We start from the raw sequence: 19,142 nt of genomic DNA on the forward strand, positions 1-19,142 counted from the left end.
CCTCCTTAATGTCCTCAGCATCTGCAATTGGAAGATAATAGTGCAGTTCTGAAGTTTCTAAATAAAATGGTAAGACCAGAGTCCCAGAAGAAAGATGAGGCACTATGGCTGAAGTCTGATTTGAGCTTGGTTGGAGCACTGTAGGAGGCTAAAGACTGACACACGTTACAGTTCAAACAGGAAAAAAAGAAAGTCTCGCATTTATGTAACTCCTCTAAAGCCCAATTCAAATTCATCCATCATGTGGCTTCTCTAGTTAAGAGATTTGTTTAGAATTCAGATGGGAATATGTTCAGTTTGTCCTTGTGTTCAGATTGAGTCTTAATTTCTTGCAAGAAAATCAGAAGGCTTGGCAAAAGGTAGTTTGATAGCAATTCTCTACTCTTTGATTGACTCTGTTGTCATCCTGCTGCTTAGAATTGTGAAAATTTTGCTCTAATGAGCATACATACATGATTAGATAGACACTCGGGTCCATGGGAGAGACCTACTGGTGATTTGATTGTAATTTGAAATGCTGTAAACTTTTTCATTTCAGTTTCTGGCAGGCCTGAGAGTACCCAGGAATACACCAAGGAGTCTTAAATAGGTCTCCAGCTGATCATTGTATTCTTTGTTGGCCAGGAATTTGTGTTATGCATATGTTTTTCTATCATTTTACTCCTTTTGATTTAATGTTAAAGCTGGCAGCAGAATTGGAAGTGACGTCAACTGAAATTACATACTGTTAAATTCCAAACTATTGAAATTTTTTTGAAAACGTTTCTAACTGGTATGATTTGTGAAGGAAGTTTGAGCTATATTTTACCATCTCATGATTTTCATGAAGATGGGAATAAGGGTGGTACAGTATCTTTACAAAGCTATCACAGTCTATTTGCCTATATACAAATCCATGGTGGCTTCATAAAGGAATAATGAGAACTGCATATGATTAAGCACTATATTTTTCATCTACAAATATTGTAAGGCAGCACACTCATTGTGCTTCAGATGCCATGTTTTGAGGTTTTTCTTTAAAATAAAAGAAAAAGACAATCTGTAGACTTCCATCGCAACAGTAATTAATGTCTAAATGACATTAGGAGTTATCGCAATTAGACCACGTGGTCTTAAATGGACGATCCAGTTCAGCAGATTAAACGTGCATTGCATAGTGTAACGTTTCAGTTATGAAAAGTATCCAAATTAGCTACATCATATGTCCTTTTCAGATGATTCATTGAGTGAATCTCCAAAGCTTCCTTGAATATGATTTTACAGGACTTTGGACAAATCAGGCGATGAAGATCCAATCCATGGAGATGAATGGTAGCTAATAAAAATAAAATCAGCTATCATTGATGCTGTCAGTCCCAGTTTGACAGAGGCCTGGGCTTCTGGTTGCCTTTTCAGTCTTTGCTGGTCTTCTGTAGTTTCCACTCATCGTGCACCTGATGGGAAAGGAGTATGTTTACTCAATATGTTGCCTATTTGCTGGTCTGCTCAAGTCTCAGTTTTACCACCAGAAAGAAAAACCTGACAGCACTATGAGTGAAGCGGAGACAAAGCTGCAAAGTGCTCAGCAGCAACATACTTACTGGAAGAAAAATAGTTGCATTGGTGAGTGAGTGAAGCTATGATTCAGATGGGTGAAGTTGAGTGTGAGCATATGATTTGGGCTGCTAGGGAGAGTGAGAAAGGATCCAAGCAGTGACTCTCAACTGCTGTATAAGTTGTCCTTTTGCAGTTTAAGCTGTTTTTCCCTGGAGGAGCTTTGGGCCCAAACGTGGTTAGACCAGCTACAAAATTTGGAGTACAAGAGTTAATCAGTATTAATTAGCTTCATGCAGGACTAGAAATTATATGAATTTCCTCTTTGCATCCCCCCACCACCTCCCACCAGATTAGTGGATATGTAAGACTGCCAGATAAGTCAGTTAATGCTGTGTCAATTAGCATCTTCAAAACCAAATGGATAAATATCTTTTTAAACTGCTGATTACCCTCTTGTAGATTTGCTGTACTTTCTGCTTTTACTTAATACTTAAAGCATTCCAGACATTTCTTACCTGAATAAATGTCTGGTTAGGTTTGAAGGTTATAAGGGGTAAGTATGGATTGAATAACTAAATATTGTTAGGAACATAATTGGTCCTGCACTTCTACCGCTATGGAAATATTGTGCGAAAGAAAGTAAATATTAATCAAGCATAAATGAAGGATGTAAGGTGAGAGTGAATCTAGAGTTTTATTTGCTTTATCTTTGGAGGTACCATGGGGAATGTTACTTAGGAGATTAAATGGTCTTGCTCGAATCATAATTCGCAGCAAACTTTTTCTGCCAATTTCCTCTCGTCGTTCTCTGAAGGCTGTTTGCTAGGATGTGGATTCTCAGGCATGAATGCTCCATAGCACCTCACCCCAAATGGCCCTGTGTGAATGAGCCAAATCAGTGAGTGTTGACAGTCTGTGTGACTGTAGGGGCATCTTAGCCAAGAGCAGTCTGTCCTCATCTGACATTCACGCATGTTTTAGAGTCAGAGTTTTACAGCACAGAAACAGGCCCTTCGGCCCAACGCACCTTCGCCGACCATCAAGCACTCACCCAAACTAATCCCATTTCCCTGCACATGGTCCGTAGCCTTGTATGCTATGGTGTTTCAAGTGCTCATCTAAGTCCGACTTAAATATTGTGAGTGTTCCTGCCTCAACTCCCCTCTAAACTTCGTGCCCTTTACCTTAAATCTGTACTCCCTAGTTATTGACCTCTCCGCTAAAAGAAAAAGTTTCTTCCTATCTATCCTATCAATGCCTCTCATAATTTTGTATACCTCAGTCAGGTCCCCCCTCTGCCTTCTCTGCTCCAAGGAAAACAACCCCAGCCTATCCAGTCTCTCTTCATAACTGAAATGCTTCAGCCCAGGCAACATCCTGGTGAATCTCCAGTGCACCCTCTCCATTGCAATCACATCCTTCCTATAGTGTAGTGACCAGAACTGTACACAGTACTCCAGCTGTGGCCTAACCAGCGTTTTATACAGCTCCATCATAACCTCCCTGCTCTATGCCTCGGCTAAGAAAGGCAAGTATCCCATATGCCTTCCTAACCACCTTATCTACCTGTCCTGCTGCCTTCAGTGTTCTATTCGTTTCAGCAGAGGTTGTTGGACAGTTATCAAGAAATTTGGCCTGCTTTCCTTCCCTGATGCAGAGGCCAATCATGATTCTCCTCCCACTCCCCCATTTGAGATCCGCTAACTCAGGATGCACCAAGATGAATCTAGTACTTTCCTAGCATCTGGTTCAGCTATTCACTGAATAGACTCACTGAGCAACTTGGAGAATACCTGAAGGAACAAGCAGGAAGGCTTGATTGTCTTTACTCATTCTGTATTTTATACATCTTAAATATGGCACCAAATTGGTTACACTATAGTATAAGAATTAATTTTATTTTCTCTCTTCCCTTATAACTAGTCAGGTAAATTTAAATTCTATCAATGAAGCATGATTGTAATGTCAGATATGATGGGTACAATTATTTCTCTCAATCCAGCCAAACACTGAGTTGGTTAATTATTTCTTTTTAACCATGTAAAATCAACTAATGAAAGGAATCAAAACATGCAATTAAAAAAAACAAAAATTACAAATCTGAAACAACCAAAAATGCTGGAAACATGAAGATCGATCAGCATCTATGGAGTGAATAGTCAAGGTAACATTTTCAGGCTGACTTTCCTTCAGATCTGAAAACTTTCTGAAGAATGGCCCTGTCCGCAATGTTAACTTTCCGATGGCAAGATTTCTTATTTTGAAGCAACAAGTGTCATGTAGGAGTTGAAAAGTTATTTTGAGAAAAACCCTCGGCTATTTGAGTTGCTGACTTTAAAGATTTCACATGCCTCGTTTAATAGATTTTGTGCAGTAGGGTTTCTCTCCAAAAATAAAGTGTGAATGTGAATTTGGAGTAAGTTACTTTAAGGGTGACTTCTCTACACGGTCAGGTGTACAGATGAGTGCAGTTAATGATGTGATGTGAGACAGAATAAATGAAGAATCAGAAATCTAACTAGTGGGCTGCTCATGAATGTTATGCAATGGTATTGTAGAATGCAACTTCATGTTTCTTAATGCAGTGAACTCCTGATCTTAGAAATGCTGTTGGGAAGCTAAGTACTTCCCCAAGTGGAAGCAAAAGCTCAGGAAAAGTTGCTACTGTGGAGTCAGTTCAAGAATGACATTGACATTTGATTACGTTCTAAAGGGGGAAAATTGTACTAAAAATTAATGTGAATATATTATAGATATCAGGTCAGAATGAAATCTCATTTTTTACAAGAGACATTGCAGTTGTTGTGCACAGCTGTTTGAGGAATGTAATTGTAAAGATTTGTATACAGTTCATATACAGATATTAATATATCTAAAAGACAGCACCTCTGGAGTGTCAGCCTTGATTTCTGTACTTAAGTTCTGGAGTGGGACTTGAACCCACAACCATCTGATTCAAAGGTGACAGTGCTACCCCTTGAGCCACAGCAGGAAAAGGAGTGGCTGGTTGTGGTGTGGTAGCATTGTGGTATGCTACTGGACTACTAATCCAGAGGCCCAAACTAATGCTCATGAGCCGTGAGTTCAGATCTCACCACGGCAGCTGGAGGAATTTAAGATTCAATTAAATAATAAATCTGGAATAAAATGCTCGTCTCATTAATGATTATGAAGCTACCGGATTGCTGTAAAAACCTACCTGGTTCACTAATGTCCTCCTGGGGAGGAAATCTGCAGTCTGGCCTACATGTGACCCCAGACCCACACCAATGTGGTTGATTCTTAAATGGCCTAGCAATTCATTCAGTTGTAGGTGGCTCACTACCATCTGCTGAAGGGCAATTAAGGATGGGAAATAAATGCTCACATTTCAGGAACGAATAAAAAAAAATAAGTATTGCAGTGGCAGAACTGCATATAAAAACTATCTATATTCCTGTTGCAGCTTAGATAAAATTTCATTTTAGAATTTTAAGATGCTAAGTATAACTTTTAAACTTTAGACATGCCTATCTACTACTGTTCAGAAGCAATTTCAGGGTTTTTTTCTGAAGCTGACTTGGCACTAACCATACAGCACTTGTGACCCAGATGGCATCTTCCATGTTTTATACAGTTATGTGTTAGTTACATTAAGATAGAGTTGTCAGCAATAGCGGATGTCTGTATAAAATTAACTTTTAAAAATACCAGTGTAATAAATACCATTATGTTCAATGTGGATTTACATTCTTTCCAGAGATTTTCTCATACATTCAAAAAGTGAGCTATGTAATAGCATAAAATGTAATGTAAAAATCATTAATTTTTTTAAATCTAAAGGAAAACTGATGTATTTTCTCATTTCCTCAAGCAAATCATTTGACCGTGCTTACATGAAGTCATTTATTTAATGGAAGCATATTATTCACTTGTGAATAATTTTCTCTGTTGGCTAGTCATAAAGTCAGTACCAATTCTAGCAAAGCCGTGGGGATAATGTGTTATAATTGGAAATGGTCATTGAGAAGCATAAGCTCATAAACTGGTGTACAGCAATCTGTTAAGTCTGCATGCATGAACCAGCTAGTGCTTGACTTTTTCCATGTTTTATGGCTATAACACACACAAAAGAGTCATAATCAAAAGACAAATTATTTATTTGACTATAGAAATACATTGTGCCACATAGTAGTTAGGATTGGGTTGAATTTCCCAGTACAGTGGTTCTTATAGCACAGCCAAGATTGAGACCAGACAGCTTGTAAGAAAGGTGGAGGGAAAAGATGGAGGCTTGAAGTCAGAAATCACTGTTGAGAATAATAGTGAATGAATAGTTAAAACATTGTATCACCTTCCTGAGTCCACTATTTTAATGGATATCTCAGCTTAGTTGAAATAAAACCGCTATTGTTTCTAAAAATTGTGAACAGGTGAATTCCATAGGAACATGTTAAGCAAAACTCATCAGTAACTTCTGATGTTTTAACAGTCTCTGAAAAGCTGGCTGCTGTGCTTTTGGAAAAGGAAAGAAATAACTAAATGAGGACTTGTATTTTTATTTTTGTTTTCAGTGTTATATATTAGTTTCTCATCTACACAACAGTTGAGCTTTGTTTTATCTGAATGTGCTTGTGACAAGTAGATTTTTTATTGTGAAAAGTTTGTGAATGGTTAATTGGAAAATTATTCATTTCTGAAGTGGGAGAATTTGTCATAGCATTGGCCATGTCTGCTTTGTCCAATGTGCGGTGTCCAAATCACTCGCAGCTTCCACAGTGTGGATTGCGACACCGACCATTCCCTGGTGTGCAGCAAAGTTAGACTCAAACCAAAGAAGCTACATCACTCCAAGCAGAAGGGCCGCCTGCGCAGCAACACGAACAGAATTTCCTATCCACAGCTGTTACATAAGTTTCTAAATTCACTTGAAAAAGCCCTTCAAAACACTCCTGCAGGGGATGCAGAGACCAAGTGTGCCCACATCAGAGACGCTATCCATGACTCAGCAATGACCACCTTTGGCAAACGTGAGAAGCAAAATGCAGATTGGTTTCAATCTCACTGTGAAGAGCTGGAACCTGTCATAATCGCCAAGTGCACTGCACTGTTGAACTATATGAAAGCCCTCATTGAGTTAACATCCGTAGCACTTAAAGCAGCCAGAAGCGCTGCACAAAGAACAGCTAGGTGCTGTGCAAATGACTACTGGCAACACCTATGCAGTCATATTCAGCTGGCCTCTGACACCGGAAACATCAGAGGAATGTATGATGGCATTAAGAGAGCTTTTGGGCCAACCATCAAGAAGATTGCCCCCCTCGAGTCTAAATCAGGGGAAACGATCACTGACCAACGCAAGCAAATGGACCGCTGGGTGGAGAATTACCTAGAACTGTACTCCAGGGAAAATGTTGTCACTGATACCACCCTCAATGCAGCCCAGTCTCTGCCAGTCCTGGATGAGCTGGACGAACAGCCAACAAATTCGGAACTCAGTGATGCCATTGATTCTCTAGCCAGTGAAAAAGCCCCGGAAAGGACGGCGTTACCCCTGAAATAATCGAGTGCCAAGCCTGCTATACTTTCAGCACTCCATGAACTGCTTTGCCTGTGCTGGGATGAGGGAGCAGTACCACAGGACGTGCGCAATGCCAATATCATCACCCTCTATAAGAACAAGGGTGACTGCAACAACTACCGTGGAATCTCCCTGCTCAGCATAGTGGGGAAAGTCTTTGGTCGAGTCGTTTTAAACAGACTCCAGAAGCTGGCTGAGTGTGTCTACCCTGAGGCACAGTGTCACTTTCGAGCAGGAAGATCCACCATTGACATGCTGTTCTCCCTTCACCAGCTACAGGAGTAGTGCCATGAACAACAGATGCCCCTCTACGTTGCTTTCATTGATCTCACCAAAGCCTTTGATCTCGTCAGCAGACGTGGTCTCTTCAGACTACTAGCAAAGACCAAAGCTACTAAGTATCATCACCTGATTCCATGACAATATGAAAGGCACAATTCAGCATAGCGGTGCCTCATCAGACCCCTTTCCTATCCTGAATGGCGTGAAACAGGGCTGTGTTCTCGCACCTACACTGGGATCATCTTCTCACTGCTGCTCTCACATGCATTCAAGTATTCAGAAGAAGGAATTTTCCTCTACACAAGATCAGATGGCAGGTTGCTCAACCTTGCCCATCTTAGAGCGAAGACCAAAGTACGGAAAGTCCTCATCAGGGGACTCCTCTTTGCTGATGATGCTGCATTAACATCCCACACAGAGGAATGTGGAGACTCATCGACAGGATTGTGGCTGCCTGCAACAAATTTGGCCTAACCATCAGCCTCAAGAAAACAAACATCATGGGACAGGACGTCAGAAATTCTCCATCCATCAATATCGGTGACCATATGCTCTGGAAGTGGTTCAAGAGTTCACCTATCTAGGTTCAACTATCACCAGTAACCTGTCTCTCGATGCAGAAATCAACAAGCGCATGGGAAAGGCGTCCACTGCTATGTCCAGACTGGCCACGAGGGTGTGGGAAAATGGCGCACTGACACAGAACACAAAAGTCTGAGTGTTTCAAGCCTGTGTGCTCAGTCCTTTGCTCTACGGCAGGGAGGCCTGGACAACGTATGTCAGCCAAGAGCGACGTCTCAACTCATTCCATCTTTGATGCCTCCAGAGAATCCTTGGCATCAGGTGGCAGGACCGTATCTCCAATGCAGAAGACCTCGAGGTGGCCAACATCCCCAGCATATACACCCTACTGAGCCAGCGGCACTTGAGATGACTTGGCTATGTGAGCCACATGGAAGATGGCAGGATCCCCAAGGACGCATTGTCCATCGAGCTCGCCACTGGTATCAGACCCACCGGCTGTCCATGTCTCCGCTTTAAAGACGTCTGCGAACGCGACATGAAGTCCTGTGATATTGACCACAAGTCGTGGGAGTCAGTTTCCAGTGATCGCCAGAGCTGGCGGACAGCCATAAAGACGGGGCTAAAGAGTGGCGAGTTAAAGAGACTTAGCAGATGGCAGGAAAAAAGACTGAAGTGCAAGGAGAGACCCAACTGTGTAACAGCCCCGACAACCAATTTTATCTGCAGCGCCTGTGGAAGAGTCTGTCACTCTAGAATTGGCCTTTATAGCCACTCCAGGCGCTGCTCCACAAACCACTGATAGTAGCTATGATCCTCCTTCATTCTTTAACTGGCCCGTTTACTTGCATAATTATGGGTAGTAACGGTCTTAAAAAGGGAAAGGTGGACAGATGAAGCGGATGTATCATTCCTCTCATCTGAAGCATGGAATGTGGTGGATTACACAAGCAGAGAAAAAAAACAATGAAGAATTTGAAACTACTGCACTTCTCCAGGAATACAAACCAAAGTATAAATAAACTGCCTTATGCTTAAGTGATTAATTTTTGAATAATCTGCCTTCTGGCTCAGTGAATGTGGACTTTGGCCTATTCCCAAAGTGCAAAAGCGTTGTATGTGTGTGAGGACCTGATTATCAAGTTTTGAGTTTACTGAATGATCCCCTTTGAGAACAGCAAGAGGGTTTTATTGTCAAAAGAATCATTTTTCTAAAAATGTGTTGTGAAAATGATGGATGTTCATTGATGTGAGACAAAAATGCCCCTGAAAAGATTAAATTCAAATCTGACACCACCATACCAATTGAAGATACAGATGTTCCTGCCTCGAGTTTTGTATACAACAGCAAGACTGACTGAAAACCAGTCTAATATATTTGTAATTGCAAGACAACAATATAACTGATAAATATTCCCTTGGACTTTATTATCTTAATACCTGGAAGTATATATTTATGTGGTTGTTGCTGTAGCTCAGTTTAATTTCTGCTCGGTTACATTTAAAGGAAATTTCTGTTTTGACAGCCTTGTCACGATTTCATCAGCAGCCAGAATCACAGATAGTGGAGGAGAATGGAATTGCTCGTTTTGAGTGTGGTATTGATGGACTCCCACTTCCAGTTATCACATGGGAGAAGAACCAATCAGCTATTCCAAATCACATAAGGTAAGTTCTCAAAATTGATACGAATGTTGACAATGTAGTAGACTTAAATATATCTGTGTAAACAAAATATCCTGTATATCCATTTGGCATCCCATTGGTCTTTTGTAGTTTAGTAGCTATTGATTTGTTATATGTCATGCATTTACCAGTGGTCAATCCCCTGCTCATGGCCTGCCTCTCTCTAGCAACTTGGCTTTCCTTTTTTACAGGCTTGGATTTTGTTACTTCCTCCTGGTCCTGGCCATGGTGCTTACCACTTCCTGAATGTCAGCAGCACAGTCTTCTGACTGGGAAAGACCAGCCTGAGACACTGAGGATGTGAATACCATTCCTTCTGTTTTCCACTCAATATGAATGTGGAGCAAACTCCTTCATGCTCATTTATTGCCTACTCTGACCATGCCGCACAAAGCAGCGCTCCATTTCCATGGAAGGTCTTGATCATTTTTGTAGTTACCAGCTGCTTGGATACCTGAATCTAACTCTAAGTATGGAGGGATAAAGGAGAGAGTGAGAGACCTACAGAGAAAAAGAGTGAGAAATGTGTGGGAGATAGAGAAACAAAGCCATACATATAGAATATTTTTTTATATATAGAGAGAGAGAAGAATAAGAAAATAGGAAACCTGTAAAGAAGTTACAGAATGAAACAATTTTCAGAAAAATGTTTGTCCTTGAACAATGCTATAAGAGATCAATTCGTACACTGATAAAAATTGAAAAGCACAAAAAAGCTGCCAACATAAGTGGAAGTGTAAATTGAGTTTTGGGTCGAAAATGACAGCTGCACTGATCTTTGTAGGCTTAAGGTCCCATTTTGCAGTATATCATCGCTTTGCAGGACTGTACTGTTTCAAATAGTTGCAATAATCTTCTGCATCAAACCTTCATTCCCTCCACCTATTTTTATGGTGGTAGGTGATGGCATTTTTGTGATTTTTCAGTCTAATATTCATGTAGTATTTTAAGCAATGATTGATTTTAATGCTTTTCTGCCCTGTAAATAAGGCAATGGTACACAAGGCCCTACGTTAAAAACAGACAACAAAGCCGTAAGTGTAAGTGGCTTAAGAGTCTCTAGGGCATGCTAGCACCTGATTTTTCTTTTTCCCCCGCTGATCATTTTTTTCTTTGTTGAAAAGCATGTATCCTTGTTTTCTCCCCTTCCAGAATGTCCCCAGTCCTTGTTCCGAACATCGATGCTGCTCCTTTTTGACCACTAGAAGACAAACAGTCGTAACCTTGTTGATTGCCCTCACCTGATTCTAGGATTTGCTGCACAGTTTCCTGCATGGCGGCATAAAAGGGAACTCTCTGTTGATTGTGATTTGGTTGTGCAAAGGGCTGCAGTACTGATATAAATTCTTTATCGGTACTTCATCTGGTACTGAGTGAATGAAGGTGGTCTTTGCCTCCCGCTGAGAAGCAATTATCAAACTTCCAGAATAGATTTTGGGTACAAGGATATAAACTTTAGTCTGAGCAGACTTGTGCCACCAACCAATGACAATTTGTGTCCCAGCATCACTGTTATCTGAAGACCAATTGAACAGTATTCAGAGAAAAGTGGAAATTTGTTTCCCAATAGTTGATTATTTATTGTGTCTTTCGTGACTGCTAAGTACACTTTTAAAGTCATTTTCTAATTCATTGTATTTTTGGACCCGGTGGCCCTACGTATGATGGCCATTTTGATTCCAGTGTCCGAAAGGAGTAAGATTGGTTGGGAAATTGTTAGTAACCTGCATCATCTGAAATCTGATAGTTATTTCTAATCTGAGAGTAATTGGGTAGTTGCCAAGGAGCAGTGCAATTCTGGTCTGAGTGTATACACAAGCTATTTAAACCCACATAGAGATCAAACCAAAAATGAGATGGAGAAGCCCTTTCTAACCCAAAGTTTGATGAATAAGAGTTTTCAGTCCCTAGCCTCATCTCAGCTGGTCATTCTGTTTGTAAAATTTTCTTAAGGGAAATATAGCTAGAGCCTTGGTAGTCTCAAGCCTGCACCAAGTGTTCAGGCTTGCCTCCAGATCTTCCAAAGATTTTCCCATCCTCTCTGGATGTGATGAAAAATGGCACTGTTTACTGATGATTGCACAGTGTTTGGCTCCATTAGCAATTCCTCACATGAAGCAGTCCATGTCTGCATATAGCAAGATCTTGTCAAGATCCAGGCCTAGGTCTTAAGTAGCAAATAACATTCTCACCACTCAAATGCCAGGGAGTGCCATCTCTGTCTCCAACCACAGGGCCTTTACTACCTCCCTGACATTCAATGGCATTATTATTGCCAAGTACCCCAACATCAATATTCTGGGAGTCACTGTTTATTAGGCCCAAGTTGACTGGCTGGAAAAACTACCTGCAGTCGGACAGGGAGCATCCAAAAGTCGTGGTTTACTTTGGAACCAATGACGTAAACAGAAGTAAATTTGAGATCTTTCAGAGCGAATTTTTAAGCAGTTGGGCACTAGAAAGACCAGCCCTCAACGGTGGAAATCACTAGATTGCTGACATGTGGACAGATTAAGGAGAGGACAATTAGGAAGGACAACACATGGCTGCAGGAAAGCAGGTTTCACATGCTTGGTGCATTTGAGCAAGTTCTGGAACAAGAGAACACTGCATCTAAGGGACACCTTTCACTGAACTGAAATGGCAGCCATGGAAAGGATAAGTAGTTGATGTGTGGGACGTGGGACTAGCTGAGTTGCTCTTGTAGACAACTGGCATGGACATGATGGGCTGAATGGCCACCTTCTGTGCTGTAACCATTCTATAAACTCAACTGGAGCAACGGCCTAAATGCTGTGGCTTCTAGAGCAGGTCAGAAGCTGGATATTCTATGGCTAGTTTTTTTTATTCTTTCATGGGATGTGGGTGTCACTGGCAAGGCCAGCATTTGTTGCTCATCCGTAATTGCCCTTGACAACGGAGTGGTTTGCAAGGCCACTTCAGAGGGCAGTTAAGTATCAGTCACATTGCATTAGGTCTGGAGTCACACAAAGGCCAGACCAGGTAAGGACAGCAGATTTCCTTCCCTGAAGGGCATTAGGAACAAGATGGGTTTTAATGACAATTGATAGCTTCATGCACTATTACTGAGACTAGCTTTCAGTTCCAGTTCATGTCCTGATTCCTTAAAGCTCTCCACCAACTACGAGGCATAAGTTAGGTGTGATGGAATAATTCCACATGCCTGGATGGGTGCTAGTACACTCAAGAAACTCAACACCATCCATGGCATAGCAGTCTGTTTGATTGGCACCCCATCCAGTAGCTTAAATATCCACTCCCTCCACCATTGCTGCAGTGTCCTATCTACAGGATCCATTACAGCAGTTTGGCTTCTTTCGCAGGACTTCCCAAACCCATGACCTCCACCACACAGAAGGGCAGAGGCCTCAGGTTCATGGGAAAACCATCACCTCCAAGTTCACCTCCAAATCATATGCCACCTGACTTGAACATGTACTGCTATACCTTCATCATCACTGGGACAAAATCCTGGAACTCCTTTACGAGCAGTGTGAGTACCTTCAGCACATGAACTGCAGCAGTTCAAGAAGGTGGCCCACCACCATCTTCTCCAGGTCAACTAGGGATGGGCAATACATTTTTCCCTTGCCAATGATGCCTACATCCCTAAGAATCTTTTTCTTCTTTTTTCTGGGAAAGAATCAGGCCTGTGACAAGAGTGTGCCACTTTTATACAAGCTCAGTAAATTTAGTTCTAAATATCTTTATGCTTCACTTCTTGTTCCGAGTTTGAGAGACATGACAAAGTTATAAGAATCTCCATCCCAGAGGGGTCGCCTGGACTACCTCACTGTAGCTGGAGATTGCTGATGATCGAGGGAACAGTCTGCTGCCTAGAGTTGAGAAATTCGCATCTACTGGCAGATGTTAGATCAACGTTTGAGTTGCTGTAAAGTGATAGCCTCTTTTTCAATGAGCTTCCATTTTTGAGCAGTAGTGCCAGTGGAATTATGAAACGACTGAAACCCTGGGACCCAGTCAAACTCTTGCAGTTCAACTACTCAGCCTGTTGCTGTTATGGGGACCCCTGCAAGCACTCCTTTAGGGGCTCCAAGACTCTGTGGTCAGATTTCAGTTGTTAGAAAACAGTGTGTGTCTGGAAGGGGGTGTGGCCTGGTGTGCAGCATGAGACTATTGCTAGACCCTATCTGGTCATTGGCGATAGTGCCATTCTATTTCAAGAGAGAGCTGATTTGGTAACTAGCCGCCTTTTGCATATGAATAAAGGGACATCACAACTCTATTCTTTGCTGTTAGGTGGTGTGATGGGATGGGGTTGGGGGGGTGTGGAGTTCTCTCTATATTCCAGTCAAAATTCTTAGTCTGCAAGCATTGGTCTTTGGGGATTATAATGATGCATTTCAAGGAATGATTGATATCACAGTAAATGAACAGAATTTAGCTTCCTAATTTGACTCTGGGAATAGGAATAGCCTTGCTCAATATCCCTAATCAATACTTGCATGACAAAGTTAACTACTATAATCTATTTAACATGATAACAGCTATAACCTTCAGCATTAATTCCACAATTAAGGCACTTTTTAAATAAAGGACCTCTTTAATTTGTTAAGTTATTTGATGTATTGACACACATTGGCTGTACATTTCAGCCTCTTCGTGGTGATAATAATTAACCTGCCCTTTGTGTGTGCTAATATGACTGCCTCAGGATAATCAAAAATAAGTCTCTTTAGAGTAACAGTACATGTTCAACAAATCGTTGGCATTTTTGTTCGTCTTTCTTTTACAGTTGTGTCCTCTATTTGTCCAATGTTGCTGCTCATTTTATGTATTACCTATTTCCACTCTTATGGTTCCTGTTCAGTTTTTTATTTGCCCACCACAAACTGTTTCCAGATAACTTTTTATATTGTTCAAATGATTTTCTTCTTCCACCTGTCCTGCCTAACATTCTTCCCTCAACCGACATTACTGTGAAACATTTTCCATTCATTTGCTGTTTGTGGAACTTTCTAAAAAAATTGGCTGCTGCTTCTGCATAAATAAGTGATTGCTTTTCAAGAAGCAATCTGTCGGTTGTAAAGTGATGTTTAGAACCTTTAGAATATCCTGAGAGCATAAGGTACTGTACAAATGCAAGTTATTTATTTCTATCTTGCATTTGGTGCCAAAATCACTTGAACGAATTTGAATACATTAATCATCTAAGTGCTTTGAATGCATGTCAGGCCTTCTGTCATTAGGCACATTCGAACAACATCTTAAGAGATAACAGTGATGGCACTCTGTAAATTTCCTTTATTCTCAGGATCTCTTTTCGCTCTCCCTCACCACTCCCCCTCTCTCTCCCCCCCCCCCCCCCCCCCCACCCCCCAACCTCAGCTTTACAAAATTGGAATCAAAGCCAACACAAGTTGTGTTCATTGTTATCCAGTTTTGGACCTTTCATTGAATTTTTTTTTTCTTGGAATCCGAGCAGCACTCTCAAGGCCAGCGTTTATTTCCATCACTAATTGCCCTCTAGAAGGTGGTGGTGAGTGGCCTTCTTGAATTGCTACAGTCTGTGTGGTGGTGTTACGCCCACAGTGCTGTTGGGGAGGGGGTTCCAGGATTTTGACCCAGTGACAGTAAGAATGGTGTTAGAGTTCCAAGTCAGGATGGTGTGTGACTTGGAGGAGAACCTGCAAGTGGTGGCACACCTTGCATCTGCTGCTCTCGTTCTTCTAGGTGGTAGAGGTTGCGCTTTGGAAGGTGCTGTTGAAGGAGCATTGGCAAGTTGCTGCAGTGCATCTTTTAGATGGCACACACTGCTGCCAATATGTGCTGGTGGTGGAGGGAATGAATGTTTAAGGTGGTGATTGGGGTACCAATCAAGTGGACTGCTTTGTGTTGGATGGTGTCAAGCTGTTTGAGTGTTGGAGCTGCATTCATCCAGGCAAGTGGAGAGTATTCCATCACACTCCTGACTTATGCTTTGTAGATAGTGAGCAGGCTTTGAGGAGTCAGGCAGTGAGTTAGTCACTACAGAATTTCCAGCCTCTGAACTGCTCTTGTAGCCATGGTATTTATATGGCTGGTCGAGTTATATATCTGGTAAATGGTAGCCCCAGGATGTTGATGGTGGGGGTTTCAGCAATGATCGTGCCATTGAACATCAAGGGGCAATGGTTAGATTCTCTCTCGTTTGAGATGGCCATTGCCTGGCACTTATGTGGCACGTATGTTACCTGCCACTTACCAGTCTAAGCCTGAATGTTGTCCAGGTTTTGCTGCATTTGGGCACAAACTGCTTCAGTGTCTGAGGAGTTGCGAATGGTGGAGAACACTGTGCAATCATCAGCGAGCATCCCACTTCTGAATAATCTCCCTACAAGTAGATTGGCTGTTGCTTTTGCATAAATAAGTGATTGCTCTTCAGGAACATAGAACATAGAACATACAGCACAGAACAGGCCCTTCGGCCCACAATGTTGTGCCGATCCTTTGTCCTCTGTCAAGGACAATTTAATCTATACCCCATCATTCTCCTTTATCCATATACCTATCCAAAAGCCTTTTGAAAGTCCCTAAAGTTTCTGACTCAACAAGTAATCTGTTGGTTGTAAAGTGATGTTTAGAACCCTTAGAATGTCCTGAGAGCATAAGGTACTGTACAAATGCAAGTTATTTATTGTTTCTATCTTGCATTTGGTGCCAAAATCACTTGAAGGAATTTGAATACATTAATCATCTAAGTACTTTGACAGCATGTCAATCCTTCTGTTATTAGGCTCATTTGAACAACATCTTAAGAGACTGAACCTCTGGTCTCTTTACAAAAGGCTAGGACTATTTGGGTGGGGTGCAGGCATGGTCAAAGCAGGATGTAGAATGCCAAACTGTGTTCAGCTATTAGTCAGCCAGCTTGAGACAGAGACACCAAATCTGTTGCAGTGGGGTTTTTTTTTGGTGTTCAGATGTCTGATAAATAAGTTCAAATTTTGGTACAGTTAGACTTGGAGTTTCAAACTCTGGTAATCTGTGGACAGATGTACAGATAACGCAGACTATGAAGGGGTATCATTGCTATCTAAAAGATTCTTAACATCTGGTGGAAACCTGAACTGATTCAGGAAATTTGTCTTAAATAAATATTACATTTGTATTAAAAAGGTCTGGTCAAAACCAGTTGGTTCATCAAGCCTGCCACTGTGGAGGTGTGGTGGGGCACGGATGTAGGGAACGGAAAAGAGAAAAGAACTTTGGGCAAATTTAGGGGGAAAAACTCTGGAAAATTACTCTTTGATCCCAAAGGCAATCAAACAAGTTACAGGAGACCAAATGACAACACTGTTCCAGTTTACACACCTTCTGTAACTTGCGATGTCTTCCATTTGCGGTAACTAGTTCAAGTCTCTTTTGAAGGTCTGCAGTGAAGTCACACTCACTGAACATACTAGGAACCTATTCCACAGGTCATTTATTCTGCAAAAAGTAGTACTTCTCGAAATGTAACCTAACTCTGTTTTTGCAACTTGTCCTCATCCCCTCGTCCTACTCTGTCTAGCGCAAATAACTAGCCACTTGGACAGAACTTCATCCCTTCATTATTAGTTGAAAAAAATATTCTCTCCTGTGCAGATAAGCCCTAGTTTCTGCCATCTTTTGGGTTTATTTTGATTCCAGAGAATTATCAAAACTTACTTAACTCAAGATTGTTACCACTTGTATTAGAATGCATGGTGCAACATCTATTGAATTTTCAGTTCTGATGAAGGGTCACTGACCTGAAACGTTAACTCTGCTTCTCTCTCCACAGATGCTGCCAGACCTGCTGAGTATTTCCAGCATTTCTTGTTTTTATTTTATATTGAATTTTCCACACCTGTTTTAAAGATAGATTGCTTGGGGAGCATTCCTTTGTGTCCTTTTTATGAAGGGAGCTGTGAAATCTAATTCTATGCACTTTCATGGGACTTGTATTTAGTATGTCATAAGTTTTGTAGCTTGCTTTTCAACCATTGCATTCTTGAGCTGTTTTTTCTTAAGTGGGAATTTGTATTTTTAAAAGTTTAGATTTTTCTCGAGAAAGTTGATGTGTTCTGTACAACAGTCATAGGTAATTTGACATTAGAATAAGGCCATCCATCACACTTCTTCTGTCTTCCTACCTATAGTGATTTCAAAAGTTAACCAAGAACAGGAAATCATCTCTTTTTTTAACCACCATCTCAAATTGGCAACAAAGTGCAAATTCCAGTCTGAGAATCCCAGAACTGCCTTGTATTTATCACATTGACAGAACTATGTAAACTTATAATGTCATGCATTTGTGTTTCATAACATAAGATGTAGGAGCAGGAGTAGGCCTTTCAGCCCTTCGAGCCTGCTCCACCTTTCAATGCGATCATGGCTGATCTTCTATTTCAACACCATTTTCCTGCACTATCCCCGTATCCCTTGATGTATTTAATATGTAGAAATCTGTCAATCTCATTCTTGAACATACTCAAAGACTGAGCCTCTAGAGGCTTCTGGGGCAGAGAATTCCAAAGATTCGCCACCCTCTGAGTGAAGAAATTCCTCTTCATCTCAGTCCTAAATGGTCTGCCCCTTATTCTGAGGCTGTGACCCCTGGTTCTAGACTTCCCAGCCAGGGGAAACATCCTCCAACTACCCTGTCGAGCCCTGTAAGAATTTTGTGTGTTTGAATGAGATCACCTCTCATTCTTCTAAACTCCAGAGAATAAAGGCCCAGTCTATTTAGTCTTTCCTCATAGGGCAATCTCGCCATCCCAGGAATTAGCTTGGTGAGCCTTCTTTGCACTTCCTCTATGGCAAGTATATCCTTCCTTAGATAAGGAGACCAAAGCGGCACATAGTGCTCCAGGTGCAGTCTCACCAAGGCTCTGTGTAATTGCAGTGAGACATCTTTACTCCTAGAACCATAGAAAAGTTACGACACAGAAAGAGGCCATTCAGCCCATTGTGTATGTGCTGGCTGAAAAAAATAGCTGCCCAATCTAATCACGCCTTCCAGCACCAGGTCCGTAGCCTTGCAGGTTACAGGTGCAGGTCAGGGTACCTTTTAAATGAGTTGAGGGTTTCTGCTTCCACCACCGATCCGGGAAGTGAATTCCGGACACCCACCACCCTCTGGGTGAAAATGTTTTTCCTCCTGTCCCGTTTAATCCTTCTACCAATCACCTTAAATCTGTGCCCCCCTGATAATTGATCTCCCCACTAGACTCCACAGGTCCTTCCAGACCACTGTATCTAGGCCACTCATAATTTTGCACACTTCAATTAAGTCATCCCTCAGCCTCCTCTGTTCTAAGGAAAACAACCCTGGTCTATCCCATCTTTCCTCATAGCTGCAATTTTCAAGCTCTGGCAACATTCATGTAAATCTCCTCTGTACTGTCTCCAGAACAGTGATGTCCTTCCTGTAATGTGGTCACCAGAATTGTTTGCAATACTCCAGCTGTGGCCTAACCAGTGTTTTATACAGTTCCAGCGTTACATCCCTGCTTTTGTATTCTTACCTCGGCCAAGAAAGGAAAGCATTCCATCTGCCGCCTTCACAGCT

The 19,142-nt window shown here is 41.5% G+C and overlaps 1 protein-coding gene across 5 annotated transcripts in view; it reads left to right on the forward strand.

The window, feature by feature from the left end:
- The window catches only part of igdcc4 (immunoglobulin superfamily, DCC subclass, member 4), a 118,154-nt gene that overhangs the window by 22,222 nt on the left and 76,790 nt on the right, over positions 1–19,142 (forward strand). For all 5 annotated transcript variants that reach the window (XR_010969728.1, XM_068018035.1, XM_068018033.1 and 2 more), the window contains exon 3: positions 9,427–9,568. Coding sequence is in view for 4 of the 5 variants with exons in the window: in XM_068018035.1 (XP_067874136.1) it covers positions 9,427–9,568 (142 nt within the window). In the remaining variant the exon portion in view is untranslated. The remainder of the gene's footprint in view (positions 1–9,426; positions 9,569–19,142) is intronic.

This window comes from Heterodontus francisci, chromosome 38 (assembly GCF_036365525.1).
Source record: "Heterodontus francisci isolate sHetFra1 chromosome 38, sHetFra1.hap1, whole genome shotgun sequence".
Taxonomy (NCBI): domain Eukaryota; kingdom Metazoa; phylum Chordata; class Chondrichthyes; order Heterodontiformes; family Heterodontidae; genus Heterodontus; species Heterodontus francisci.